Genomic DNA, 25,804 nt, shown 5'->3' with positions numbered 1-25,804 from the left:
AACCTCATGCGCGACTACTCCTTTGCAAAGTCCGAAGCGCGCGCGAAGCAGCGGCACTAGGAGATTGCTAAATCCGCCGCTCGCGATGGTCCACGCAACTTTTGCAGAAGCACCGAAAGTGACCAATAAACGACTTCGTAGTGCAGCTAATAAATTTATGACTTACAATACTTTATCTCTGTGCTATACCTGTAAAGTACTGTTCCAAGCGGTTGTGGTTAAGCCCAGGTTGTCCTTGTTAGCCCGCCAGCCTTCGGAGAAAAGACAAAGAGAAGCGCGAGGATGGAGTTCGCGGTGAAAGAGTTCTCCCGCCCAGAACATTTCATACACATATATATAGGAAACGTAATTTCATGTAATTGGAATATATATTCATAACAAGTATCACTTCACTATCACTCAATTCACACTGTCTCCAAATAATCAACTGTCTTGTCCTCAATGGCACCACAATTTGATATTACACCCGAGAAGCGAGCATCTCAGCTTGCATTTTTTCAACGCCAGCTTTTTCGTGTACCCCCAAAATGGACCAAGAAAGATGTCGATCTAAGGGGAAAGACTGCCATTATAACCGGATCCAATACCGGTCTTGGGTTCGAGTGTGCTGGTCAGCTCCTCGATCTTGGTCTTAGCAAGCTCATCCTGGCCGTTCGCAGCGAATCTAAAGGCGAAGAAGCAAAGAAGTTGCTTCTAGTGGATAGAGATCCTCTTAAGCTACCGGCCATTGAAGTATGGAAGCTTGATTTGTCGAGCTACGATTCCATCACAGCGTTTGCAGAACGCGCCAAGTCTCTTGAGCGACTGGACATCACCATTAACAATGCAGCTCTGATGAAAAAGACTTTTGAGAAAAACCTTTCTACTGGTCATGAAGAAATCTTCCAAGTAAATTACCTTGGTCAGGCTCTCTTCACTCTATTACTCCTTCCAGTGATAAAAGAGAAAAACTTGCCCGAACAGCCCGGCCTTCTCGTCTTAGTTTCTTCTGACACAGCTGCATGGGCCGCGTTTAAAGCAAAGAATTCTGATTCGCTGTTTGACGGGCTAGACAACCCTAAATTGTTTGATGGCAGAGATCAATATTCCACCTCAAAATTACTGGGCCAGCTGTTTTTAACAGAATTGGTGAAGCGTGTACCACCATCAGTCGCCATAATAAACGCTCCGAACCCAGGGCTATGCAAGTCAAGCTTGAATCATGATTATGACAGTGTATTTGACAGGGTGTTTATTTTCATGCTTCACCTTTTGCTTGGACGAGATGGCTCTGTGGGGGCTCGCGCATTTACGGATGCAGCTGTGAAGCAAGGTACAGAATCCCATGGACAGTATCTCGAAGACGGAAAAGTACAACCGTAAGTCCGACCCATACAGCTGACAGGATTTGCATTACAATGCACTAACATAACTTAATCTTAGAATGGCACCTCTTGTCTATGAAATTGAAGGTGAAAGGCTTGCGCAGAAGCTTTGGGAAGAGACTATGAACGAATTCGCTTTTGCAAAAGCAGCGGATATCGTCCATTCATTAAGCAAATGATAAAATCCACATGGGTATCATAAAAAAAAGAGAGGGGGCAACAGTTTGCTACCATTACTAGTATACCATCTAGATATCTTGGATACCCTTGTATAATACTTTTTTTATTTAGTCACATTTATTCTGCCAAGACCAATTCTATGCTTAATATTCAGCGCTATTGCAAATAATTCAATGAACTCGCATTATTTTCATGCCTTTATCAAATAGATAAAAACGGAACACCGTTCGCACCCGTAATAGCATTGACTACAAAAGGGGAGGTGAACGTAGGTGGCATGCTGCTAGCGCTCATCACGGCATTTAATATGAAAAGCGCATCGGCCTGCTCAGGACCTTCCAAGTCCTGCTGGGCCCAAAATTTCTTGATCATTTCTTCCGTCGGCCCCAAGTTGTTCATTGGTCTTGCTTCCATTGTACGTTTTATTGTTGATAAAATTAACAGCCGCTGCTCGTCTGTCTCTGCTTGAATGGATAAGATGAACAAGGGAAATGGGCGATCGTACAGCCGGATCTTTTCCAGCAGTATAAATGCCTTGGCGGCGGCGGATCGGGCGATTGTTGAAGACATGAAAGCACCTTTGACAACTCGGTCGACATATATGACCAAGGCGAACTGGAACAATTTGTCATTCATGCTTTCCGCAACTTTGCTTATGGTGATATCCTCTTCTCCCACATCAAAGCAGTCGCGCAAGTTGTCGACATCCTTAAGTCGCTGCTCAAGATCATGAATAGCGTGCAGGCGGCTGATCGATAAGTAATTAGGGTCATCTCGATTCTTGACGAGATCCATTGCTTCGCTCAAGAAATCAAGAACTTCGGGAGAACAGCCCAGCATATTGTGCATCTAGGGAGAAAAGTGTTAACAGGAGAGTGGCAACATATGTATGTGATTCAGTGAGAGAGGGTTTGGAAATTCATACAGTTATAACATCGATGTCATATGCTGAGTCAGATACAAGAAAATCTGATTTGGCCATTACTTCCATCTGCGGAGTCCGCTGCTGCCAATGCTGTATGCTAAACTTATATAGCACTTTATGATAGCGAACCCAGTTTAGCAAGATAGCACAGTCTCCCGCGTACTTTCGATGAATGTTGAAGCCCGAGTTGACAATTTTCATGCAGCCGTCAAAGTATACCGACCAGTCATTAGTCTTGCCGCTCTGACTGAGGACCTAGGAGTTACAACAACAAGAGTTAGCGTTATATATAGCGTATAAACATATGTTGCTGAGCCGTCCAGAATATTACCTCATACAACGTCAGAAGCAGGCTACTAGCAATAGCCTGAGGTCGAGATTTATTGTCTAGGCCCTGTGTGAGGGCACCTTTAAGATTTGAAATCGCCAAAATCTTGTATTTGAGTGCCTCGTCTGACTTATGCAATGATAATAGCGAGATTGCGTTCATGGAGTGGCGAACAGATAACGACGGCACGCTGTTATCATCGAGCGACATTCGATACAAGAGGCCGCAAACATCATCTTGAAAGTTGCCTGATGTGACGAGGCGTATAGCCGATGGTATTCGCGGCCCATCTGCGATGTCTCAGCATAAAAGCGCCAACCAATTGCATCTTGTTGAACACGCAGGGTTTGACTTACAGAAGCCTAGTTTGGGTGACCATAGGGAATGACTTGGTGCTGCTGGTGCCAAGACACCTATATGTTGCACTATAAGCCAAGTTAGATGGTGGCCAAGATTACAACCAATCATGATGGGACTAACTATGGGCTCCTGTATCAATGTGTTCACGATACAGGCTTACATCCCAGGTTGATGTATTGAGAAATTCAACTGGATTGGCTTGATAGGCGTTCCGGCTCTGTACGTCTGCTGTTGCCGCACGACGTTTGTCACCTTTCCGTGGCCATGATAGATTCTCACTGTATCCCGAGCATGCCTTCCCGCGTGTTTTACAGGCTGTGCACTCAGGCAGGGCTTTATCGCAGGCTATCTTAAGAACTAAAAAGGGTCAGCCTTGCCAGATTCATCTTACCAAAACCGGACCCGCGCTGTGATAGCTTCTTGCGGCTTCAGGGGTTACCAAAAAAAATCACACGAAAAAAAGAATCACGTAACACAGGCGCGCGCTAGAGGATAGTGAAAATCTCACGTACTTCGACAGCTCAAGCAGGATTTTCTTGTTCTCGGTGCTCGACCAGTGGTGGCTGCTGCAGTCATTATGATGCTTCAAATCTTTTCTTGAGGCAAGATCGATAAGCAGTCCTCTAGGACACGGGAAGATCGATGGATCAATGATGATCGCATGTATCTGCTGGAGTCTCGTAGTTGAGGCTGTCAGATAAGAAAGGCTAAGCCGGGTGGGGCTTCACGCCAGAATCTTCAAGCCATGTTTTAGCTAATCCGTGGCAATGTTATGCGAAGAGCAGACACTGTATGAAGCACGGAGTAAGGCATCATGTGACGGCTTCCTATTCTAAGAGTCGTAAACCAAGCCATAAAGAAGACGAACACCCCCATCAGTAAATTGCGAAAGGTCAGTTCAATGCTCAAAGTATCGATTTGCATGATACTTCCTGTCAATATGAACGCAGTTTCACAATTATCCATAGCTGGGCTGATGCGATAAGCAGAAATTTTATGGAGGGCATGCTCTCGCTAAAATATATGGATGCGTTGAAAACCCATGTCGAAATCCCGCCGCCTATCCAATGGCACTACTGGTTTCAGAGGAGCTTGTTATTGTGTACCCTCTCTTAACGGAGAAAATAAAGCCGTAACGGTCTTCATATCTTGTTTATTCCCGCCTTATCACCTCTCTCCGTAGCCCGTGATTTGTGAAGCTCCGCCAAAGAGCCGCATCTGCCCACCCAAATGCATGATCATCGCGACAGCCTGGGCCTCATACAAGTAGAGGCTCTTCTATCTCACCACTTATGCTCTTTATGACACAGCAAAGCCGTTCTAAAGTACCGGTAGAACAACATTAATGGAGCATGAGGGCATAGCCAACTGCTGATCAGTACCACGCATAGTTCACCACAGAGGTGCTTAAACAGCAGCGTGATTACATAGACCACTTACCTGCATTGTATCATTTTTACGAAGTTGTCGGCAGCCGGAGGCGTCGCGCAGTTGCTGATCCCTCCAAAAATGTGTATAATTTTTGGGCATCGGAACTGTCGCTCAGACGACTGAATGAGATGAGCGAACATCTTTGGCTTGCAAGTGCAAAACGTCCACCCACGCAACTAAGTTTACAAGTTGCCCTCGGCCGGAATATTATCCTTGCAAACCGCATTGATTTGCACCTATTATAGAATGGCGATGGGGGAATTTTTGTGAAGCCCATTCCCAGGTTCCTTCAGTCCAGAATTCTGGCAGACTAATCCAAATTGTGCCCAATGCTGCCGTTGTTCGTATAGCAATCGTAGTATTCCGGTTGCAAGAGTTGCCAGTATGGAGAATCACCTGAGAACCAAGCCCATGCAGTCTTATATATATTCGTGTAAAGGCTACTTGCGGAAGGTCGCGTTAGGCTTCCTTTATTCGTATATTCTGCCTGATCTCTGCGGAAAGCGACTTCCACATTGCCGTTGAGAAGCGCCTGTTACCGAGAGAGCCTGACGACTCAACCATGACGTGGACGCAGTGGAGATATCTGGTGAGAGAACTCATCGCCCAGCATCATCCAGATAAGATCCACCCTCGCTTCCATCGTGCAGAGCTCCGCTTATCGCGAATCAACGCCATTCATCGGACTAGGAAGTTGCTTTTTGCTCGAGCATACTTTGGTGGATGGAATAATTATAGTAGCTTCTTCCGTGACAACCTCGCTTGGATCGCTGCAGTTACCGCATAGATGGTCTTGATTTTAACCGCAATGCAGGTCGGCCTTGCAACTGAGCAGCCTCAAGACAGCCCTGTCTTTCAAAGGGCGTCGCATGCCTATACACTTCTTGCAATTTTGGGGCCTATAGGCTTGGTTAGTTTGGTTAGTTTGGTATTATTGCGCGCAATTATTGAATTTCTGAGAGATTTGTTAGCAATCTTTAAACAAGAGAAGGGCCATATAGCTTTTTCATCCGCCCAATAACATGGTGCTGACACGGAGTTGATATCTTGCACTTTTGGGGTTTCGGCTCTCGCAAGCATGTCACTGGAGTCAAAAGACTGGCCAATCACGCTTATTCATCTAAAGAATACTCAATCAACCATGGAAATATACATACTAAGCAGCGCATAACAAGCATGAGATTCTCCGGCCAAATATTCGGGTAACTTTTGGTAGCTTTGAGATTCTAGGTACGAGCCTGCGTATCAAAACGAAAGAATCTTCACCTTGGATATGAGAAATATGAGGCTTCAAAGCTCGCTTATTGTCTTGGCAAATTGCATAAGCATCGTTGCAGCTTTAATAATGCTTCAGAGCATTTAGGCAATAGATATAAAGAATTTCGAGTCAGGTTATACTTTTCCAGACTGAAGAGGATTATATAGCATTTCAACAAACTGTGCATTAATCGCAGAGAGAATATATGAATTTTTCCCCTCTTGCTAAACCTCTATTCAAACTTTGTACTTGTTTTTGTTTCCGATTACCTCATCATTAGTTGGTGTGTATGTGTATGGTGGCATTGATCGGCATTTACAATATTCTCCGCATGCATGCCCCTGCTCGCGTGAGTATACTGATGCAGACTTTATCCCGTTAACCGCGCGCAACTAGACGAGCTCTGTAGCCGACGGCATTGCACAAGATATCAATCTTCAGGTATTTCGAACTCGATCGGCTCAATCATAAAGCCGAGACGTAGTATAAGTAACACAAGAAGCCAGCTTCAATTATTTACAATAGACACTAATCACCATTGACTCCTGGAAGCTTATAAACACTGAAAGATAACAATGGCTTACAAGCTCGTTACCGCTGGCTTGGCTTTGGCCACTGGCGTATCTCAAGTTGCTGCTCAGGAATGTGCTCAAGACCTCTTAACTACACATGCTGGTGTTCAATTTTATCTTTATGACGACTCTATTTCCTCGAACAACTACAAACCTCTTCAACTTCGACCCAGCAAGGATGGCAAGTTCAGCTATCTCGCTATAGACAACAGCTCTCCAGTTTTTACTGCCAACCTCGACAACGGTGTCTTGGTCAGTGAAAGCAAGAGCTCTGACGGCACTCTTTTCGACACAGGTGCCAGAGGCTTCTTGCAAAACTACACCAATGTTGATAACTACATCCCACCTACCTTTGTAGGCCAGCTCGCCTTTGCTACCACTTCCAATTTCCCTAACGCCTCTGATGCCAGCTGGCTTCTGGGCCCTTCAGGTGGATCAAACATCTACAATCTCTGGCACAATGAGCCTGTCAATACGCTTAATGGAATGCAAATTTGCGAAGCTGATTTTGACCTTAACGAGGATGGAACTCCTTGGTACTATTTCCAATATGTGGACTGGGTTGTCTACTACCCACCAAACTGTGAATTCGTTGCCATCTTGACCAACGTCACCTCACCGGACTTGCCTACATGCTAAGCATGAGGCCTATTCAGTGAGAAAAAGGTTCTTATATATTGGAGGCTGACACGTGGCGAAAGGGGGTAAGGTCGCTTGGTGATTTGAAAAGAGGAATTCATGGATGCCGGCATTCTTATCTTTAGAAATGTTGAAATCAGATACATAGAATTAAGTGGTAGAATCCAGTATCCCAAAATATATCCATGAAGAAAAGTATTTAATGTGCGATTGCTAGCTCCAGTGAGATAACTCAAGGTTATGTAAGGTGCTATAGCCATAGTTGAAACTCGTAAAATAATAAATTCAGGAGTAATATTTGTATAAGATAAGCTCAAGGCTACGTTATAAGCGAATTTCCTGCTTAAAGAGCTATCTAGGGTGAAACGCGAGCATGTAATGCAAGTAATAGAAGGTTTTTCAATCTCATAAGGCAAAATTAATCAAAGAGAGAAGTATATATGGATGATCTGAATCTGACTATTAAAACGGCAGCTGATTAGCAAATTATACCCCATTCGGTAGGATTCATAAAATTTAGACCAAGATCACAAGAAGTGGGGCTAACAAGGGTCTATTGATATGACGCCGGTATGTGCATCTGGGATCTCTGGGTTAGACAATTTCTTAAATGCAGTCATAATTGGCTTTTCAAGTTGATACTATAAGTAAAAGTAGAATAGTGGGATGAAAAATACAGCTACGAGATAATGGGGTGCATGTCTCATCGAGATCTCTATCCCTACCTATCTAACGGTAACTACCCAGCTTCCAGTGACCTTCGTAGCCTTACAAGCACAAAACACTTCAAAAGAAATAGAGTTATTTGTGGCTAAAGAGCAACAGTGGACTTACAGCCCTTTGACATGGGTATATCAACCGAGATCCAACAGCACAGCTCGGTCCTACCTCTGGGCCCCGATGATCGCGGACACGGGCCATCAGTGTCTCCGCACCGAATGCTTAACTCCATACCGTTGTGGCGGTACGATACGATCCAGTATGAGCGTTAAGCCGTATTGAGTTAACAAGCCACGATCACATTGTAAAGAGAAGCTCTTTAATACGCTTAATTAAAGCCATAAGACAGTCCATGAGCGATTAAGTCACTAGCTGGGGGAATAATATCCTACTCTGCAGCCCTACCCGATATCACGCAGCGGCAATCTACATGTGGAAAGATACATGTGTATACTAGATATGATGACACCAATTACGGTGCAATATGCACCCATATCCGTGTCCAATATTCCGATTGGTCTACGCTTTGTCCTCGGCACTTATCGTTGGGAAAGAAGAGCATGGAGCAGTATTCCGCTATTTCCGGCCATCTTTTCGGACTGCGTGAGCTTACGTCACTAAATATTTAATACAACGACTTGCTGCTAATAATTATCATTATTGAGAAGCTCTGAGAGTTGAGGAATGTTAACAACTTGCCGCCTGGCAGGAAGCTTTCTTTCTACTACTATTGTCCCAATCTGGATTCCCATATTATCTACATTAAAATTTTGCTGCAGCTAAATTAGCTATAATGGAGGTAAATTTATGGATTAATAGCGGCTTTATATGTTTATCACATCATCTCTTGACCAAAATCGCAATAGAGAGTACAGGCATGAACGTCAATTAGCCAATACGGTTTAACAGCGCCAAGTACGTATAAAAAAAAAAGATTCTCCGTTCCTAGATTGAGCGTATTTAACACAGAATTTGAGTCTTTACGGAATTAATTCCATAATTCACTCTTGAATTTGTGATTCACAGATACAAGTTACATCAGACGGACACATCCCACTATCTAAGCCTATACGGCATCTGCTAAGCATTCACAACACTTTTTTACTCTTCAACCTTTATCCTTGCTATAGAAGTAGAAATATTTTTAATCTTGCGATTCGTTTCTTTACCGCGATACTTGCTTCGGAAATTTCGCGGCTCGACCGTTTTTGAACGAGCCAGATACTAGCATAGAGGATATCCTTGGCGATATTCCAGAAGGACTTCGCTGAGTTTATCAGATATTATTTATTTTCCTGATTTTAACTGCACAGCTCATCGCTACCTTCATAGCGTCAGCAAAATTGACTCTAGCTATGTAAATAGCCCTCCCTTTTTTTCCCAAGGCGCAAGCCAATGACAACTTTGGATCAACTAAAATGAGACTGATAGGAATATATATCATATACTACACAAGATGTTATAATTACATTAAATATTGCATGCTCGACGCTCTGCATACTTTAAAGTATCAATCAGAACTTCCTATGCCGTGCAAAGAGGCGATTACAAAAACGCAAGACGCTTCATATGAGAGTGATAACGGCGACATACAGCTAATGCAGTAAGCAGATACTAACTCCTGATTTTTTTTATCGTGAATGTTATTAACTAGGATGACATGCATGTATTCTTTACATATCTGATATAATCCACTGCTACTATGTGCAAAGGCAGCGGTATGGTTATTTATATAGCCAAGTCTTAAACAACGGGCAATAGTACATATTTATCAGTGATTACAAGCGAAGTAGCCTCAATTTTTTTTAAAATGGAGATGAATGAAAGTGGTGGTATATTTGTTTAGTATTTCTGAAAGTAGAGAGACATTCCTAAGCTAATCCCGTCTCTGAATACTTCAACGATTCACTGTTTCCTTTCTCCATGAATTCAGGAGCCGTTTGCCAAAACTTGTAAACCTTTATCCGCATCGAGCAGTTCCAGAGCCACAATCACTAGCCACACCATAGTCGCAGCAGCCTCCAGAAGGGTTACATTCATAAACGTGGTTATTAACACGCTTAGCCGTAATGATGTAGCCGGCGCCATTAGACCAGACGCAGTTGCCGCAGTACTGGCCCTGTTTGAGAGGATATAGGGTGCTACACTTGCATCCATTGGCTACGCATGATCGTTTATCCAACGGGAGGAGTGATCGCTCCTCGACTTGGGCGACTGCCTCCACCTCCGCTCGAGCTTCAACGTCGACACCAGCAACTGCTGCAGAGGCCAATGGAGCAATAAGAGCTGCAAGGTGGATAAAACGCATTTTGGCGATGTTGAAACTTTTGTTTGGTGGCTGGCTTTTATAGTAAATACTCTTTGAATTGAGATTGCTGTAAATTGCTGAGGCCGATGATCCGAAAGCCATTCTTCGACATGATCTTATATACTGCGGCCCGTCGCAACGAATACCAATTCGAACCAAGTCAACGGTTCATGGCTGCCATAAGCCCCGGGGAAGAATGCCTCCGAAGATGTATCGGTCTGTCCAATGATTGATGTCCAATTTTCAGCTTGCCTTACAGCATTCCTAAAAGACATCATAGAGGCAGTAAGACACAGGAACGAAGGATACGGTAAACCGCTAGCATATGTTTTGACGAGTACTAACTATTTTGTGCCCCGCATGTCTGAGCTGTTGAGGTTACATTGCATCCATCAGCTATACTACGAATAGCGAGAAATCCGATGAAAACTGCTAACTGAAATGTTTCATTGGCTCAGGTGTGAGTAAGCAAAGCTTTCTATTCCTCCATGTCCATCTATGCGCATAAGAAGCTAATTTTGAGCTTTAAATATCAAAGGGTAAGATCGAAGGCCGCCCTGCCATAGAGAAGTGCACTGCCAATTGCTTACCGCGGTAAAGGAATAGGCAATCTATAAATAACATAATAGGTGGCATTCCTTCCCAGCCGAGAATGAAACGCTTCGATCACAGTGCTCATGGATTGACCAATTCGCCCGTGCTTATAACCTTCTAATGGCATTGATCGACGCGCCGCACACTACCTCTGCCATTAGCACATTGTATGACCTTAAAATATACCTGGGATGTTAAAGGTCGCGTGGTACTCTATTTAGATGCACGAGAGAACGAGGCAAATTGAAAATAGTTTACATCAGCAGTTGTGAGCCTGGGAAGCCGGAGCTCAATCTCCGGTGTTGTCCATGTCATCTAGATAGGTCCCATTGCCATTGTCAGCTCGCTGACCTATATTATTGTGCACTCAACTTATCATGTTCGCAGTTGGTTTACCACTTAAAATATAGTAACCGCAATAAGCTGAGGAGCAATCGCTTCAGAATATACATATAGTCGATGTCTATAGGGGATCCATTTTGTAGTATAAAATACGGGGCGAGACTAATTTTAGGTACAGTGAGCGGACAAAAGTCTGCGACCACTTTACCATTTCCCAGCAAAAATGGGTATTTTTATTAGCTTACAAAACCACCAATACTTATAAAAAAAAATAAACTTAAATTTTTTTACTATTAATTAATTAAAAAATTATAAGTTTACAAATTCATTTTTTTATTATATATAATATTAATGTAAATATAAGTGGTTAAAATAGGCGTGTTTTATAAAATTTATTTTATTGTGGGTTATAGTGGGAAATACAGTAGTATTAGTACTGTCTTTATTAGTGAAAATATTATAGAATATTTTTACTTTACTATATTACATTATATTTTAGCTAATTTTAATTATATAACTATAAAAATAAAATATTAATAAAATTTATGTATATTTTATGTCTAGTTAATTTTCTTATATTTTTATTAAGAGTTTGAGCTTAATTATTAAAGCTTTAAAAGTATATGTTTTTGCTATTTAAGGTGGAGCACTGTGGTGTGGTCGCAGACTTTTGTCCGATCACTGTAGTTTAGTTCAAAAACCCGTATAATCAATTGAAGCTATCTCTCTGAGGGGCCGTATTGCATTACTACCTTACCCTATAATAATTTACCTTCACGGCAAAATTTCGCAACTGAAAGAAATATTTACATTGAGATTTCCCTCTATTCATGCGTATTCGTATGTTTGGACATATAAATAGATATTTTGGGTCAATTAACAGATTCATTATTCATATAGTCTATAATCTGCATAATTCAATGAGCTTGCGGCGCTATTTCGCATGTAGCTTTGGGCAAATTTAGTTCGACGCTAAATTTTACCATTATCTCCATATTAGTGACCAAAATTGATGGTATCAAACAACTCCATGGCCAATTCCCTCGCTCAATCACACAAAAGCCCTTTTTGCTCCATTAAACTCCCTTCATAGAGGACTCATAGAGACTCAACTAGCTCTATGGTCTTGTGATCAAGGATTGCTGAGCCATATCTCTCGCTCATGGCGTGCACACGCTCCATAGTTTGCAATTTGTATGGGGTGAGCATCCATCCGATGCCTGCCATGAGAGACTTGCGGTACTCAATCAGGATCTCATCCAGTGTGAATGTCGGTCCTCCAAACTTCGCCAATGCGTTAAGGTAATGTTGTAAAATATCTATCTCATGTGCTTTGCGGTCCTCCACTGACAAGGCTCCTACAATGAAATAGGCAAGATCGTGGAATGCAGAGCCTACGTGGATGAGCTGCCAATCGAGGAATCGCGGTGATCCATTAATAAAGTATGTGTTGCCTGCGTGTGGGTCGCCATGGAGGAGACACGTAAATCGTGGGTCGCGAGTCTTGAGGTGCTTCTTCATTGCTGCCGTGATGCGTTCCTCGTTCCAGTCTGCGGGAAAGTGTGGTCTATTTTCGGCAACAACCATACCTTGCCAAAGACCACACAAGCTCAAGATAGTGGCGTCATAGTGCTCCGGATCGGTAAGCCAAGTAGGTAGTTTAGCACTCTTATCTCCCCAAGTTCCAGCATGCAGTCCGGCGAGCTGCTCGACAGCTTCCTTAACCTGATCCACTGTCCAAATTTCTGTCGGCTCTCCGAATCTTGCCCCTTGCTTATTCAGGTCGTCCAAGATGACGATTCCCTGCTCCTTGTTGGCTGCAGACCACCAGCACTTGGCAGTATCCACATGGCTAAGCTTAGGAATGACGTGACTAAAGAATCCAACTTCTCGTGTGTAAATTCTGATCATAATATCCGGATACTGAGCTACCACCGCCTGGTTAAAGCCTCCCTTTAAGCAAATGTGGGTAGGTTTCCCAGCTGCACTGGCCGCAGCTTCATCGTCGTATGTAACCGTAACAAATAGTTTACTAGCTGTTGCGAGGAGGATTTGGTTGGTGAATGTAAATGACTTCACTTTGTGTCCTAGAGCGCTAGAGAGCCACTCTGATGTGACTTCTTCTGGGGATAGTGGGAGGCTTTGTTCAGTGAATGACATATTGGCGATTTTCGTTTCTTCAAAGATAAATGCTGACTGAGTATATGGAGTCAAGTCGGGAAATTTATCAAGGAGTCGGCTGCCTTTAATATTTTTAACCCCAATAGAGGTTGACACCGAAGCTCTTACACGCATTATGGAGTACATTCAGGGGCAAAGGAAGAGCGGATGAGCTACAAGTATGTGGTATAGTCTATCTTCAACATCCTACTCTGTAGTCTCAAGAGAGTAAAGACAGGAGTCATGTAGCAATCCTAAGGATGGAGTTCCTGAATCAGTTTCACCGCTGCTTCTCCAGCAGCCTAATAATCTGGGGACCTTTTTTACCTATTTAGAACTAACAGCAGCACTAGCATAGCAAACCCATGCTGAATTACAGGGGTCTGTTGCAAATAAACAGACCTGTCATGCCCGCCTGTCGATTTTTAGCAGGGTACACCCAACGACATCCGACCAGAGGTCTCAAAGCCATAAGCAGATAGCAAAGAGGTACGTGGTCTTAATGCTAGCTGTTGGAGTTGTTTTAGAACGTGGTGTATCATTGGTATAAGGATAGAGGCATAATGGTTTCACTGCGCAAGTTTATGTGTTGTGCTATATGTTATAGTACTAGCGTGCTGACTGATGAAAAAGCCACAAATTAATCGAGTAAACAAGCACAGCTGCCAAATGCGGCCGCAACCTACGCTATGAATAGCCCCAGTACGATTCTGTACAAGTACTATTGCTATTGCTACTGCTACTAGTAGTATGTTTACTCCGCCGTAAAGTCCGCTGTCAAGTCCGTTATCGTCAAGAATTATGGTATCACGTAATGCTTCCCAAGTCTGCTATGGAAATTGGGCGACCCGCTATGTCCACTTTTATCCGTCAGTTGGTCTGGCTGACATGTAGAAATGGTTCGTCTTTTGCATGTTCAAACCGGGTTTTCACTAGGGGTAAAACGTCCGGTAGTTGCATTTACGACCGGCTGTACTCCGTAGTGGCATTCTTAGTAGTCGTCCTTTAGGGTTATATCCCGTAGCTGAAACATTGCCGTGTGCTATATCATGTTCAAGCACAAGCGAGAATACTGATTGTACTCGTGGCAGTGGGACAGACTGCACGGCACAGCTTCTCTGCATGATGACAATCCGTGCGAGATTCTACAAGGTAATGGAGTACGGGGTAGAAGGTATCTCCACCAAGATACCAGAGGGGCTGCGCGAGACTGTTAATGCCTGCAGAGAACGGGCGTGCGTTATGGATCTGCTATAAAAGATCCAGGGGAACCCTACTGAGAATCCTGTCCGGGCGTATCGGGATATTTCAAAAGGAAGTACATTATGATACTACATGAGCATTACCTGGTTTCACGGTTTATCGATATAAGCATTATGACACTACAATCTATACCATCTTTATTAGAACGTCTTAATAAGTGTAGCATTATCACTCTTCGTCTCAAGTGAACTGTAGATATCCTGCTTCATCGAGCGCGTTTGCTGCATCTCCTACGAATATCAAGCTTCCTCTAGATGATTACACTTATCAGGCTCTTCAAACATCATACAAGAATACAGAAGTAAAATGAGCCATTACTCCTTAAGAACCCCCCTTATAACTGCCACGTAAACAAGCACTTAGCGTAGGATCAGTACGCTGGTATCCCCCTTTCTTGTTATGCAGGCGAGAAGTGAGTATTTCATGCGTCTCCAGAAAAGATCCATCAGAAGGAAGGAATACTGCTTTTGTAGCCTCAAGGAAAGCCAATCTCGAATCTGGAAAATCCAAACTACCAAAGATGCACTTCCCACATTACTATTTCCCTTTTTGAAATTCTGTAGGGCAGATTCAGTAAAACCGTTTAATATATTCTCCGTGTTCTGTAGTTCATGCACCTTGCTTGTATGCTGGCAAACAAAGATTCGTATTACAAGTATAAGCTTTACTATGGGGTATATAACCCTCCTCTAACACGCGTGTGGTAAATCGCGGCATTGGCGAGATTCGACTTGCTCTAGACTGCTCGGCATATTCAAAATCCTTGTCTTAAGGCTAAGAAAAAGCCGAGTCCCCGTCCCCGAGTCCCCTTTTCTAGATCCAATTAACCTGTAAAGTTCTGCCTGAACTTGACCGCGTATCAGTAGGTACTTGTAAAGATACATATCGAACGCTGGGGAGATGCTGTACATTCGGTAGTGTGTCTCTTCAAGTAAGAAATAAAGCGGTATTACTGCCATTTCTGGATATAGCTGCCGAGGTCGGTAATACAGCACACTGGCTGCGCGGAACCTAATTCACTTCCGCGGGAGCAGTACAGGGAAATGTTTGCTGCCGACTTCCAGACATTGCAGATCCCTTCCCTTTACTGCAGCCAACTTGTTAAAAGTCGTTTGATCCACCCCGGACTGCTCCGTGAATCGCCCGTTGACAGGAAAGAGGGCGCGAGAGTCATTTTTTTCCGCTAGGGGAAGATCCATGACTAGAGCCTGATGTGACATCGCTCCGCTGCAGAAAATAGCTTGGTAGCTGTGTACTATCCCTGTCAGCCGATTACCTGAACGGCTGCAAGCGATTCCGACACCTGCAGAATACGTGATTGTAGTTGTACGATTTAGAAGGCCAATACCCCTGAGGGAAAGGCGTTGAAACAACGGTTTTTGAGCATTGTGCTCTCGTAAATTGGTCCATTGCAGATCTTTAGCATTAAGTAATCAATCCTGATTTACCAAATACTCCCTGGGCCCTGGGGCAGTAAGCAATGAGATGACTGTGTATACTCATCTTTTCTTCAAACTGGCTTCACTTCCAATAGTTAGGCGCGATAAACGGTAATACGATGAGTGCAAGACATAATTTCTGGGCGGTAATGGTAGCTTTTGTTGTGCTAAACACCATTACCGTTGGGTTGAGACTGTGGCTTCGTATCTCTAGTAAAAACTTTGGATATGATGACTGGGCCACATGTGTTGCATATGTGAGTTTGCGGACTTTACAACTATTCCGCCTCCGACTTCTGACTGTTCGATCTGCAGAGCGTTTTTATTCTCTTTTGTGCATTTGAGTTTCGGGCCCTTAGCTATGGATATGGCGCAACGGACGTGCAGCCTGGGTACAACCCTCTGCTGGCAGCCGAAGTGGGTTCTCTCTCCGGCTCGAGAATGTATCGTGAAATTAATGTTCTTGGCAGTTCTTTGTTGTCGCGCAGTTGCTGTACCTCGTAGCGCAGATGGCAGCAAAGATCAGCGTGGCTTTGGTCTTATATCGAATCGCTACAATGGCACCTGTGGTACGAAGGGTGCTTATCGGCTCCATGGCAGTTATGTCCATCGTATCTGTGGCTGCCATTTTTATTTTCGCCTTCCAATGCCGTCCGCTCTCTGTGGCCTGGGGTGTTGGTACTGGAACATGCCTTCCTGGATCAACTATCGCCAACACCGCCTATGCTGTATCAGCTGCTGATATTTTGTTCAGCTGGTTATACGGAGTAAGCAGCCTTTGCTTTATCACATGGTTTTTCTGTGGCTAGAGAACCTAGTCTACATGCAATTATGACTAACACATGGATATTATAGCTCTTGCCTATCTATTTGCTCTGGAGTGTCCAGATTAGCTTGCGAACAAAGCTTGTTGTCTCTGTTCTACTTGGATTTGGCGCTGTGTACGTATTATTCACCTGATTGGAATTGTTTGGAGGCTAACAGTTATGACTTTGGCATTTTCAGGAGCTGTATTGCAACAATTCTACGACTTAATTATGCCATTGAGGTTTCTCGGCTTCCATCGACAGCTGCAGCACAAGCTGTCAACTTACTCCTTACGGCCACTATATAGTACGTTAAATACATCTCAGATGCAGTTTCTAAGATAACTAACCGCTATTTATTTTTAGCTCGGCTGCCGAGGTCGGATTAGCCATCTTCTGCGCTTCTCTTGCCGCTCTGAAGCCGCTGTTGAAATTCATCCCCTGGGTTCCCGGATCTTCCAAAGGCACATCTAAATTCGATAGTAATCTCGAGCCACGAGGTCCGAGCATTCGACTTCAAGACAGACAGGTGGAGAACGGGAGTGAAGAAAGCATCCTCCAAAATACGCATCACCATATCCAGAAGACAACCCATTATGAGGTCCAATACGAAGAGCGCTAGCGTACGACGCAAAAAGTTTGACGATGCTATTCACTTTGAATGCTCGCAAAAGTATTTTCTTTTCTACTGATCTCATATAGATTTACGGCTACCCGGCGTAGCGAAGCGTGTGCTCTTTAATCGCAATAATATTTATTCTCTTTCTAGGCGGAATGCTCGTACAATATCGCCAGATGAGGTTTTGCTCATTTTCTCAATATAATTATTTTATTTTTGCGAATTTTATATCTCATTTTGGACATTTTTTTTCATGGGTTATATATTCGACTTATCACCACGTCGATCATTGCGGAGACCTCAGAATCAAGATCATCGGCAACTCCACTTTCAGTGGATGAACTCCATAATATCGATTTTGAACGATTTCTTTTTCATGATGCTGCTTCATATGCGCTGCGATGAAGGAAATCACATATACAATTTCCATAACCAAAATTTGACGAGTAGAGATATCACAAGCTTTGCTTCAACGTTAGCATTTTCGAAATATATTGGGTCCTATTTTGAATGGGACAGGATTTGGCTTGGGAAGCCTGTGTTTCTTGAAGAGGGCTCGAGTATAATATGGCAAAGGGAAAAAGGAGAGATAGAGAAAGAGGGAGGGAGGAAGGGAGGTAAAAGAAAATCGGTGGGCGCTGTGGGATTTGCAGGCGGTTTTCATGGAAATTCTTCATGTATATATAATTGAATAGCCAGAGCCGCAGATCGAGACTCTCTAATTTCTCCTTTATCCTGGACATGAATACTGCTCTTCTGCAAGCAATGTCATCTTTGAACCCCTTACAATGCACCGGGCAAGTCTACAGTGAATTGCAAAAAGACATGATCTAGCTGAGATGAATATACAATGACAGAAACTAGCTGCTTTGTGATGGCACGCTAAATTACCCACAGCCTGGTTGTCTCAGATGCTGACCCGTAACGGAGTAGATGCCAGGGTAATTCCGGGGCTGACACATCCCGAGTAGCCGATATGGTGGGGTCCTAGATATTGCAGACGTTGATAAGATGTTCGCTGTTACCTTAACACCGATATATGAACTCCCCGGGTAGGCTTAATGTGAGGTACGATCTGATAGAATAGGCGTAAACTGTCCAACAACGGAGGCTGGAGCTATATCATATACTCGAATACGCCTTCAAATAGCTATATCTTTTGTGTGAGATTCTGGCTAAATAATATTGCTCTTGTAACAAAAGATCGCCTGATCCATCTTGGTTGGTATCCTTGAAATGGTGTGAGAGGCTCTTCAACGGCATGCTAGCGTCGGCATTCGGCAAACAAGGGATGTCAGCAATCAAATACCAGGAAACCGTACGTGGAAAAATAGTACTGTATGTAAATTAGCGAATACTCAAGAGACTGAAATAAGATGCTCGGGAAATCAACAAAATTATGGAGTGCTTTAAAAATAGCTGCCTCTTACCAAAGTATAGGCTCAGTTATCGCCTTCGTTGGCCACGGATGCACTGGCTGCTGCGCTCGGCAGACTCTATTGTCAGCGGTCATATGTGCATTGTCTATTCTCAAAACGCGGCAAGAAGTATACATTTCCAAAGTCTAAAAACATTGGAATGCTGTTTTATATGTACTTCGCTATGCCTTCATGAATTCATTGACCCTTTGCTAGATTCTATCCAAGCCGCACTTTGTGCCATATACGCAAACATTCCTGCAAATCCATCGCCAGTGTACCCTCCAATGCATCAGAAGTATCCTTGATCAAAGCAATGAGTAAAGTGGCTTCAGCAAATATAGATAAATCATTCTGGATGATTTGGTAATCAGCAGTCTTCATTCCTCCCATATCAGCCCACACCTTCCAAGTGTCCAGCATCTTGCAGAGGACAGAGGTGAATTCTCCATCACGAATCATGCGATGGAGCATGAAGCCGACAACTTCTCTAACCGATAGAGATTCGTCCCAAATATTTCGAGCCTTGAGCCACTTCAAAGCGTAATCAGCAACGAGTTTCGTATCCCATCTTGGGCTTTGAAGAGCTTCCATGGTCCGCTTATCACGTCGCTGTTGATCTGTCCTCATCTTCTCACGCACTATTATAGCAGGGTTGGTCAGCATCACGCATGTTTTACATAGAAATAGGAACGGGAAACTCACTGTCTTGCATGCGCTGTTCTGTCTCTTTGCGCATTCTATCATTGACGGCTTGTTGTCGTTGCGCTGGGGCCAGACGCGCTTCCGCTTCCATGGCCGCCCGCTGCTCTCGATTTCTCTGTGCAAATGTATCGAGCGAAGCACCATAGTCATTGTATTTTGTAGCCCATTCAGGCGTCTCTGACTCATCTACAAGACCTAGTAGCACCAGTATGCCGCACGGAATTGTCTCCTTTCTAGAGAATGATAAGATGTCATCTGGAATTTTATAGTTCCATAGGATGGTCTGGCTGGAAGTTCCATATGCTGTAGCAGCACTGGCAAACCAAACGCCATCTGACTTTCGGGATTGTATGCGGAGATGATTTATATATAGTTCTTCAGGGGTGCTGTTGCCGTTAATATTGCTCTGAATAAGCGCTGTAACAAGCCCGGATAGAGATATTTCGCAGGTTATGTCGCATTTAATGTCTGAGTGAATTTGGATTTCGACCGAATTGGTTTCACTGGTACCTTCATCCTGGGTGTGGACTTGATATTCATTGGAGCTTGATGCTTTCTTCTCATGCTCCTTCTTCAGTGAGCCACCAACAGTAGACCCTGGCTCTGTTGACTTTCCTGCTGGCGATGGCAGGCGAACCCAATATGGTGGCAGTTGGCCGTGATCGCGTGTGATCCATGAGCTGGACCAGGCCACGGCGAGAGACAAATACCCGTCTGAATCATCTAACGGGGCTATCGTAAGGGCCTTTTGTCTTCCATCGGGAGACTTCATCAGGGAGCAGCCCACAGGTGTCCACAGCCCTGTGGATCTCAGCAATTTCCAGCCTTGGGGATCTGGCACAGCGCCTAAATCCAACAGATATGACACAAGCTCATCAAAGGCGATCTCTACCTGGGGTTGCCGCAGTTGATCAGCAAACTCAACACGCTGAGTCTTGACGCCGATGGCGTTGGTTCTCCAGTTGAAAGTGGTCCAACTGCCGCCGGGAATAGAGCTGGGGTGACGCGACAGAGTCCAGTACTCGGATCTGTTCTGGAATCTGTCCAGCGGCATCACGGCATACCGCGGCAGCTCAATCTCGATGATGCGATTGATGACATCGCTACGTGTCAGCGCAGTGAGACGGCTGCGCCGAAGCATGCGCTTTATGCGCGACAGTGAGGCTAGAGTTGCGAATGTGTTGTATAAAATGGGCAGAACTGGCTGACTATTAGCTACCGCAACTTTTTACCGCCGTGAGACGCCCCTCGCAATGTTACCTCCAAGAACCGCCAACGGCACACCGATATAGGTGATGATATCAGTCGCCGACGTGCCATTGTCTGCCATGGTGGCTTCGAGACCTGCGCCGCGAGAGATGCAAAAGAAGCAGGTCTTTGACCCGCAACAGTGGCAGAGTATTAAATCGAGGTTTGAGAGAGGCGAAGCAACACATATTCGGTGCCTGGCTCACGTTAAATTGCCTGCTAGTCTCGTTTCTGCTCAGCCGCTTCAGCTGCCCATCTAGATCAGTCTTAGCGCTGCGATGGCGCATCTCAGCTGGACTCAGCCGTGGATCCTCCCGCAAAAGGGGGCAATACAGGTGCAGATACGATGCTCTCTACATGGCTGTGATACGTAGAAAGGAAAATTGTAGACGATAGTGACTTCTAGCTACATCCGGGGTAAGTAAAATCGCCTAAGCTGAGTATCATAGTTTGCCCCGTGGTGGCATTTTGCAATAAGGTAAAATCTAGGCTCACCTCGGGTACCTGAAGCTAAGCTTTCTGCTCCACATTTTCAGCCCCAGCTGCTCTTCGAGTTTGTATCTACAGGATATTAGATTTCCTCAAGGCAGCATGCGTCTGCCTATTAGCTAAGATACAAGATAATAATGGTTATAATTGCAATTAAAAATATCCTTCTGTAGGTTTTGCTCTATATATACCTGGTTGTATCGCGACAAGTAGTGATAGTGGGGCTCTACAAGTTAAAGATGATCTTCGGACCTATTTCGAGAGTCACGAGGGCGTCTATTCGTAAGGTTACAACATCAAAATTAAGAGAATAGTGGAAAACAATACATCTTCACAATAGGTATTGGCACTAATGAAGATGTTTCTGCGATAGAAGGACAAGGCTTAGGAGTGAATACTAGGTGAATGCAGATTATATAATACTACATAGCACTGTAGCCGATAGAAAAGAGCTTGCTGTAATACCATAACGTCAATCAATTACGACATTTCCTTATCCGCTATCTGAAGCCAAAATGAACCGAGGGTGCTATAGGTTGGCATTCTGTTCCTCCAACGTCTCCAGCGCGCGGTTTCCTTCTTCGTCGGCGAGCTGATATGCAATAGAGGCACCAGCACGAAGTCCTATAAGCGCTGTTAGAGCAGAGAATCGTGAATCGACATGAATCTGTAAATGTGACTTACCGTTGCTACCCGCCATCAAAGCTTGCTTAATCGATTCCTGCGTATCTCCCGCGGCAAAGCATCCCGGCACATTCGTGCGTAGCATCATCGGATCAGTCACCACGTCCCCATTCGGCTTCGTTTCGAGCCCCAGTTGATCAATCAAGGACTGGCCTCGGCTCTTGGTTGGAGGGCGATGGAGAAGCATGCCCAGCTTTGCCGGGGAGCCACTTTCAAACTCAATTGTGATTCCATTCTCGGGACCTTCGCCATTATTTATTAGACGACTGACTTTTCGCTGGTCCAGCTTGACACCAGCTGCCAGCACCTTTTTCAGGGCGGTCTGGGTAGGCTCATCTTCTGGTACTGGCCCGTTGCTGTAGATTGTAAACTCCTTGTTGAATGGGAGAGCCATTAGGGCGAAATGAGCGTAGGAGGGATTTGGAAACGTCAACATGCCAATGGGGTACTCTTTTTGTTCGTAACCGTCGCAAAAAGGGCATTGGTAGCTGTAGATACAGTTAGCAGTGTTCTGGCTGCTGCTTGCTTGCCCATGTTGGGGAAGTTGAACTTGCATATGATGGGGCCAATTCTCTGCGTAGCCCTCGATATCTGTCGGAATCACATCTTCGGCTCCAGTGGCGAGCACCAACTTGCGGCCTAGGTAGGTGTTGTTTGCGCTATCAACTGCGCGGAAGCCTTTGTAGCCGGGAAGAATCTCAGTATTGGAGATTGTAACAATCTTTGCAGCCTTGAACGAGACTTCGCTCGAGTATTTCTCTTCAATCTGCTGTCGCGCGATCGATCGGAATGACTCTGGAGGGATTCCATCTCGGGACAAGTATGTGTGCATCTCTTTGGCGCCGGAATTGCGAAACTCGCCAGAGTCGAAGACGATGGAAGAACGACAAACGCGGGCCAGAGTCAGCGCCGTCGATAGCCCGGCTGGGCCACTGCCAACAACGAGGGCATCGTAGATGACGGGAGCAGCGCCAGAAATCATGCTGTCGGGAAGGAAATCAGTGGAAATGTGATATTGAGACTGAAGTTCTTGGGAAATACAAGGAAGAACAAAGTTCAGCACAAAGATTAGGGAGCCCTTCCAGAGCATGGCCTAGAAAGACGTGAAAATGCTGAACAAAGAGAAGGGATAAAAAAGAGTAACAAGGTGAGATAACTGCACGACAATAGTGAGCAGAAACTGAAGTCGGCACCCGAACACGATATGGATGGTGGGGTGGAGATGGTAAAAAGTCTCCGGAAGCTTGACGCGAGGATCCGAGCGATGCTGCCAATGGCAAAGGAGAAAATTTTACTATGACATGCAGCTGGCATTAACAGACCAGTAGCTATAGTCGCATCTATTTAAACATGAATCCAGTTTTTATGCAAAAGATGCTGGCAATGGTGGTCCAGTTACCCAACCGGAGACTTTGGCGTTGCCTGACGAAGCTTGATATGCAAGCATCTGTGTGGAGCTCATGGGAACTCCAGCTAATACTACCTGCCCAGATTGGCCTCTACGTTTGAATAGATGATTCAAGCGTTGAAGTATAAAAATTATGGCATGTTGATTTGTGATTGTAACTGCAGCTGTTGAGTCTTCTGGTGGCTAGTACGTGATGTAGGAGTCAATAGGATAATACCATCTCTTAAATAGACTTACTAAACCTGTGTTATCTCTTTATGTATTCAACAAATAAAAAGAGATCTTCTTCTCTCGGTAGCCGTACATATTACCGGTGGCTTCATGCAAATATGTTCCACATGTCCTCTTGCAGAAATTAATAGGCTCCAATGTCCGTTCTATGTAAGTAAATATAGAATGCGATATTCATCTACGACTGGAATTTTTGTAGCTTCAAAAGATATACACCACACAAAATGGGTACATTGCACGCTGAAAACATAGTCCTTGTAACTATTCCTTTGGTTCGTAGACATTGGCCCCTGAACAATGACCATTACTATGTATGTATGGCTAAAACAGACTCCGAATAACTACCTAGGCCATACTATGGCTCGCATACATGCTATGGACGCGCGACTCGCGCATGAAGCATCTTCCACCAAGCCCCAAGGGACTGCCCGTCATTGGAAATATGCTGGAAATGGCAGACACTGACAAGATGATGACCTTGTCCAAACAATGGGCCGATGAATATGGCGACGTTTTCTACACCAAAGTTGGTCTCCAGTACTTCATTTGGCTGTCATCTGCTTCGGCTGTCAAATATCTCATGGATAAACGAGGATAGATTTATTCTTCGCGTGCAGCCAGTCCAATGATTAACATGGTTTCCAACCAAGAACGCCTCAATTTTCTCCCTTATGGCCCTTATGGCGACAAGTGGCGCACTATTCGAAACATCCTCCATTCAGCACTCAATTTGGAAACATCTTCAACTTATAAACCTATTCAGGATTTTGAGTCAAAACAAGCTGTGTGGGAGATTCTCCATGCCAAAGATGATACAGAGTTTAGCGACATCAATCGCAGATACTCTACAAGCACCATCATGACCATCACCTACGGGCAGCGCGTGCCGCACCTCAGCGATCCCATGTATCAAGATATCCTCAAAATAGTCCGTCATTTCTCGCTGGCCACTGCTCCAGGTGGCTGGATGATTGACACTCTGCCCATGCTGGCAGATATCGTCCCCGAGTTCCTCTTACAGAACTGGAAGACGATCGCCAAGCAATGGTATGAAGAAGACTCGCAGATTTATCTCCGCCTGTACAATAGGCTAATGGAAGAAATTAAAAACGGCACCGCCCCAAATTGCTTTTTGAAAGACATGGCACGTGAGAAGATGAAGAAGAACCCCATTGCCGACGTCACTGCGGCGTTTGCTGCGGGACCTTTGATAGAAGCTGGCAGCGACGCAACAATCACTGCGCTGAACAATGTCATATTAGCATGTCTTCTTTACCCAGAGATTGTTGCAGGCGCCCATGAAGAGCTCGATAGAGTGGTGGGAAGCGACCGAATGCCTGATTTTGACGATGAGCCGAATCTGCCATATATTCGCGGTATTGCAAAGGAGACGCTTAGGTGGCGTCCTTCCACAAAGATTGGGCCATGCCATTCAATAACTTAGGATGATTGGTACAAGGGCTACTTTATACCAAAGGGAGCCGCTATTGTCCTTAATTGGTGGTAAGTAGACCTTGTCACTGCAAGTGGATTGTATTCATCCATTCCTGCTAATAATTACAACGCCACTTCACAGGGCCATTCACATGGACGAGACTCACTAGAAAGACCCCCAGTGCTCTGATCCATCGCGCTATCTCAACGATCCTCTCACCGAGGCCGAATCCATGGCCCAAGCTGATGCCAACTTGGGAGATCACTTCACTTTTGGCGCAGGCCGTCGCAACTGCCCAGGAGTTCACATTGCCCACAATTCCCTCTTCATCAATATAGCACGCTTATCCTGAGCCTTCAACATCCGCAAATCTAGAGATGAGAATGGAATTGACATTGAGCCATCTGCGGCTGTACAGTCCGGCTTTCTACTAACCCCCGTCAAGTTTCCATGCAAGTTTGAGGTAAGGAGCGATACGCACGGTGCCATAGTTGAGCAGAGCTGGTCAGAGGCGCAACAAGAAGAGCTTGTTTAGTGGTAGTAAAAGAAAAAGCGAGATATGGACAACGGATGTGTTGGTAGGATCCCTGGGGCTGAGATATGCGTGTAACAATGAGACGAATGTAGAACCAATGATATAGCTTGTTAGCATGCTGGACTGTAAGTGGTCGGAAGACTTTTGTTTGCTATTGCAATCGGGACTTTTCAAATATGTGGTGGGAATAAATGAGAGTATACTTGTCAGTTCAACATATTGACATCGGAAGCCGGCAACTTGCTCAAACTTGTGGCATCAATATAAATAGCCTCGACCACTACCCATCTACAATTTCCATAACAAACTAAATATTCTGCGTATTCATATACAACTAAAAGTT

The 25,804-nt window shown here is 44.5% G+C and overlaps 11 protein-coding genes across 11 annotated transcripts; 6 read left to right on the top strand and 5 right to left on the bottom strand.

Moving 5' to 3' along the window:
* Window positions 1-441: 441 nt before the first annotated feature.
* GGI43DRAFT_429236 (NAD(P)-binding protein) lies at window positions 442-1,644 on the top strand (the record flags this gene model as incomplete). The annotated part of the gene is made up of 2 exons (XM_083209083.1): window positions 442-1,358; window positions 1,423-1,644. 2 exons carry the CDS (start codon window positions 442-444, stop codon window positions 1,541-1,543), a joined length of 1,038 nt encoding a protein of 345 aa, XP_083058184.1. The 3' UTR covers window positions 1,544-1,644.
* GGI43DRAFT_411881 (Zn(II)2Cys6 transcription factor) lies at window positions 1,440-4,380 on the bottom strand. The gene is made up of 7 exons (XM_083206779.1): window positions 4,147-4,380; window positions 3,670-4,049; window positions 3,278-3,514; window positions 3,154-3,222; window positions 2,801-3,087; window positions 2,470-2,724; window positions 1,440-2,393 (listed from the first exon to the last, which is right to left on the bottom strand). The coding sequence occupies exons 2-7, from the start codon at window positions 3,731-3,733 to the stop codon at window positions 1,746-1,748; spliced, it is 1,560 nt and encodes a 519-aa protein (XP_083058183.1). The 5' UTR covers window positions 3,734-4,049; window positions 4,147-4,380; the 3' UTR covers window positions 1,440-1,745.
* Window positions 4,381-4,710: 330 nt separating this feature from the next.
* GGI43DRAFT_411880 (uncharacterized protein) lies at window positions 4,711-5,700 on the top strand. The gene has a single exon (XM_083206778.1). The coding sequence runs from the start codon at window positions 5,376-5,378 to the stop codon at window positions 5,607-5,609; it is 234 nt and encodes a 77-aa protein (XP_083058182.1). The 5' UTR covers window positions 4,711-5,375; the 3' UTR covers window positions 5,610-5,700.
* A 721-nt stretch (window positions 5,701-6,421) lies between these two features.
* On the top strand, window positions 6,422-7,057 carry GGI43DRAFT_386254 (uncharacterized protein; the record flags this gene model as incomplete). The annotated part of the gene is made up of 1 exon (XM_083203763.1): window positions 6,422-7,057. The coding sequence occupies one exon, from the start codon at window positions 6,422-6,424 to the stop codon at window positions 7,055-7,057; it is 636 nt and encodes a 211-aa protein (XP_083058181.1).
* A 2,603-nt stretch (window positions 7,058-9,660) lies between these two features.
* Window positions 9,661-10,165, bottom strand: GGI43DRAFT_411879 (uncharacterized protein). Its single transcript, XM_083206777.1, has one exon. The coding sequence runs from the start codon at window positions 10,083-10,085 to the stop codon at window positions 9,738-9,740; it is 348 nt and encodes a 115-aa protein (XP_083058180.1). The 5' UTR covers window positions 10,086-10,165; the 3' UTR covers window positions 9,661-9,737.
* A 1,790-nt stretch (window positions 10,166-11,955) lies between these two features.
* GGI43DRAFT_429234 (kinase-like domain-containing protein) lies at window positions 11,956-13,181 on the bottom strand (the record flags this gene model as incomplete). Its single annotated transcript, XM_083209082.1, has 1 exon — window positions 11,956-13,181. One exon carries the CDS (start codon window positions 13,179-13,181, stop codon window positions 12,120-12,122), a length of 1,062 nt encoding a protein of 353 aa, XP_083058179.1. The 3' UTR covers window positions 11,956-12,119.
* Window positions 13,182-16,002: 2,821 nt separating this feature from the next.
* GGI43DRAFT_386251 (uncharacterized protein) lies at window positions 16,003-17,311 on the top strand (the record flags this gene model as incomplete). The annotated part of the gene is made up of 6 exons (XM_083203762.1): window positions 16,003-16,140; window positions 16,199-16,300; window positions 16,354-16,650; window positions 16,739-16,824; window positions 16,889-16,996; window positions 17,056-17,311. The coding sequence occupies 6 exons, from the start codon at window positions 16,003-16,005 to the stop codon at window positions 17,309-17,311; spliced, it is 987 nt and encodes a 328-aa protein (XP_083058178.1).
* Window positions 17,312-18,910: 1,599 nt separating this feature from the next.
* GGI43DRAFT_128229 (uncharacterized protein) lies at window positions 18,911-20,652 on the bottom strand. The gene is made up of 2 exons (XM_083199130.1): window positions 19,432-20,652; window positions 18,911-19,367 (listed from the first exon to the last, which is right to left on the bottom strand). The coding sequence occupies exons 1-2, from the start codon at window positions 20,570-20,572 to the stop codon at window positions 18,946-18,948; spliced, it is 1,563 nt and encodes a 520-aa protein (XP_083058177.1). The 5' UTR covers window positions 20,573-20,652; the 3' UTR covers window positions 18,911-18,945.
* Window positions 20,653-21,697: 1,045 nt separating this feature from the next.
* Window positions 21,698-22,834, bottom strand: GGI43DRAFT_424568 (NAD(P)/FAD-dependent oxidoreductase; the record flags this gene model as incomplete). Its single annotated transcript, XM_083208391.1, has 2 exons — window positions 21,698-21,792; window positions 21,853-22,834. The coding sequence occupies 2 exons, from the start codon at window positions 22,832-22,834 to the stop codon at window positions 21,698-21,700; spliced, it is 1,077 nt and encodes a 358-aa protein (XP_083058176.1).
* Window positions 22,835-23,715: 881 nt separating this feature from the next.
* GGI43DRAFT_386248 (uncharacterized protein) lies at window positions 23,716-24,089 on the top strand (the record flags this gene model as incomplete). The annotated part of the gene is made up of 2 exons (XM_083203761.1): window positions 23,716-23,763; window positions 23,841-24,089. 2 exons carry the CDS (start codon window positions 23,716-23,718, stop codon window positions 24,087-24,089), a joined length of 297 nt encoding a protein of 98 aa, XP_083058175.1.
* A 36-nt stretch (window positions 24,090-24,125) lies between these two features.
* Window positions 24,126-24,935, top strand: GGI43DRAFT_429232 (cytochrome P450; the record flags this gene model as incomplete). The annotated part of the gene is made up of 1 exon (XM_083209081.1): window positions 24,126-24,935. The coding sequence occupies one exon, from the start codon at window positions 24,126-24,128 to the stop codon at window positions 24,933-24,935; it is 810 nt and encodes a 269-aa protein (XP_083058174.1).
* Between the last annotated feature and the right edge of the window lie 869 nt (window positions 24,936-25,804).

Source organism: Trichoderma evansii (genome assembly GCF_050947405.1).
Source record: "Trichoderma evansii strain SZMC 28006 chromosome Unknown GGI43scaffold_18, whole genome shotgun sequence".
NCBI classification, from domain to species: Eukaryota; Fungi; Ascomycota; class Sordariomycetes; order Hypocreales; family Hypocreaceae; genus Trichoderma; species Trichoderma evansii.
The sequence above is the reverse complement of the archived record's forward strand: the minus strand, read 5'-3'. Positions and strand labels throughout refer to the sequence as shown.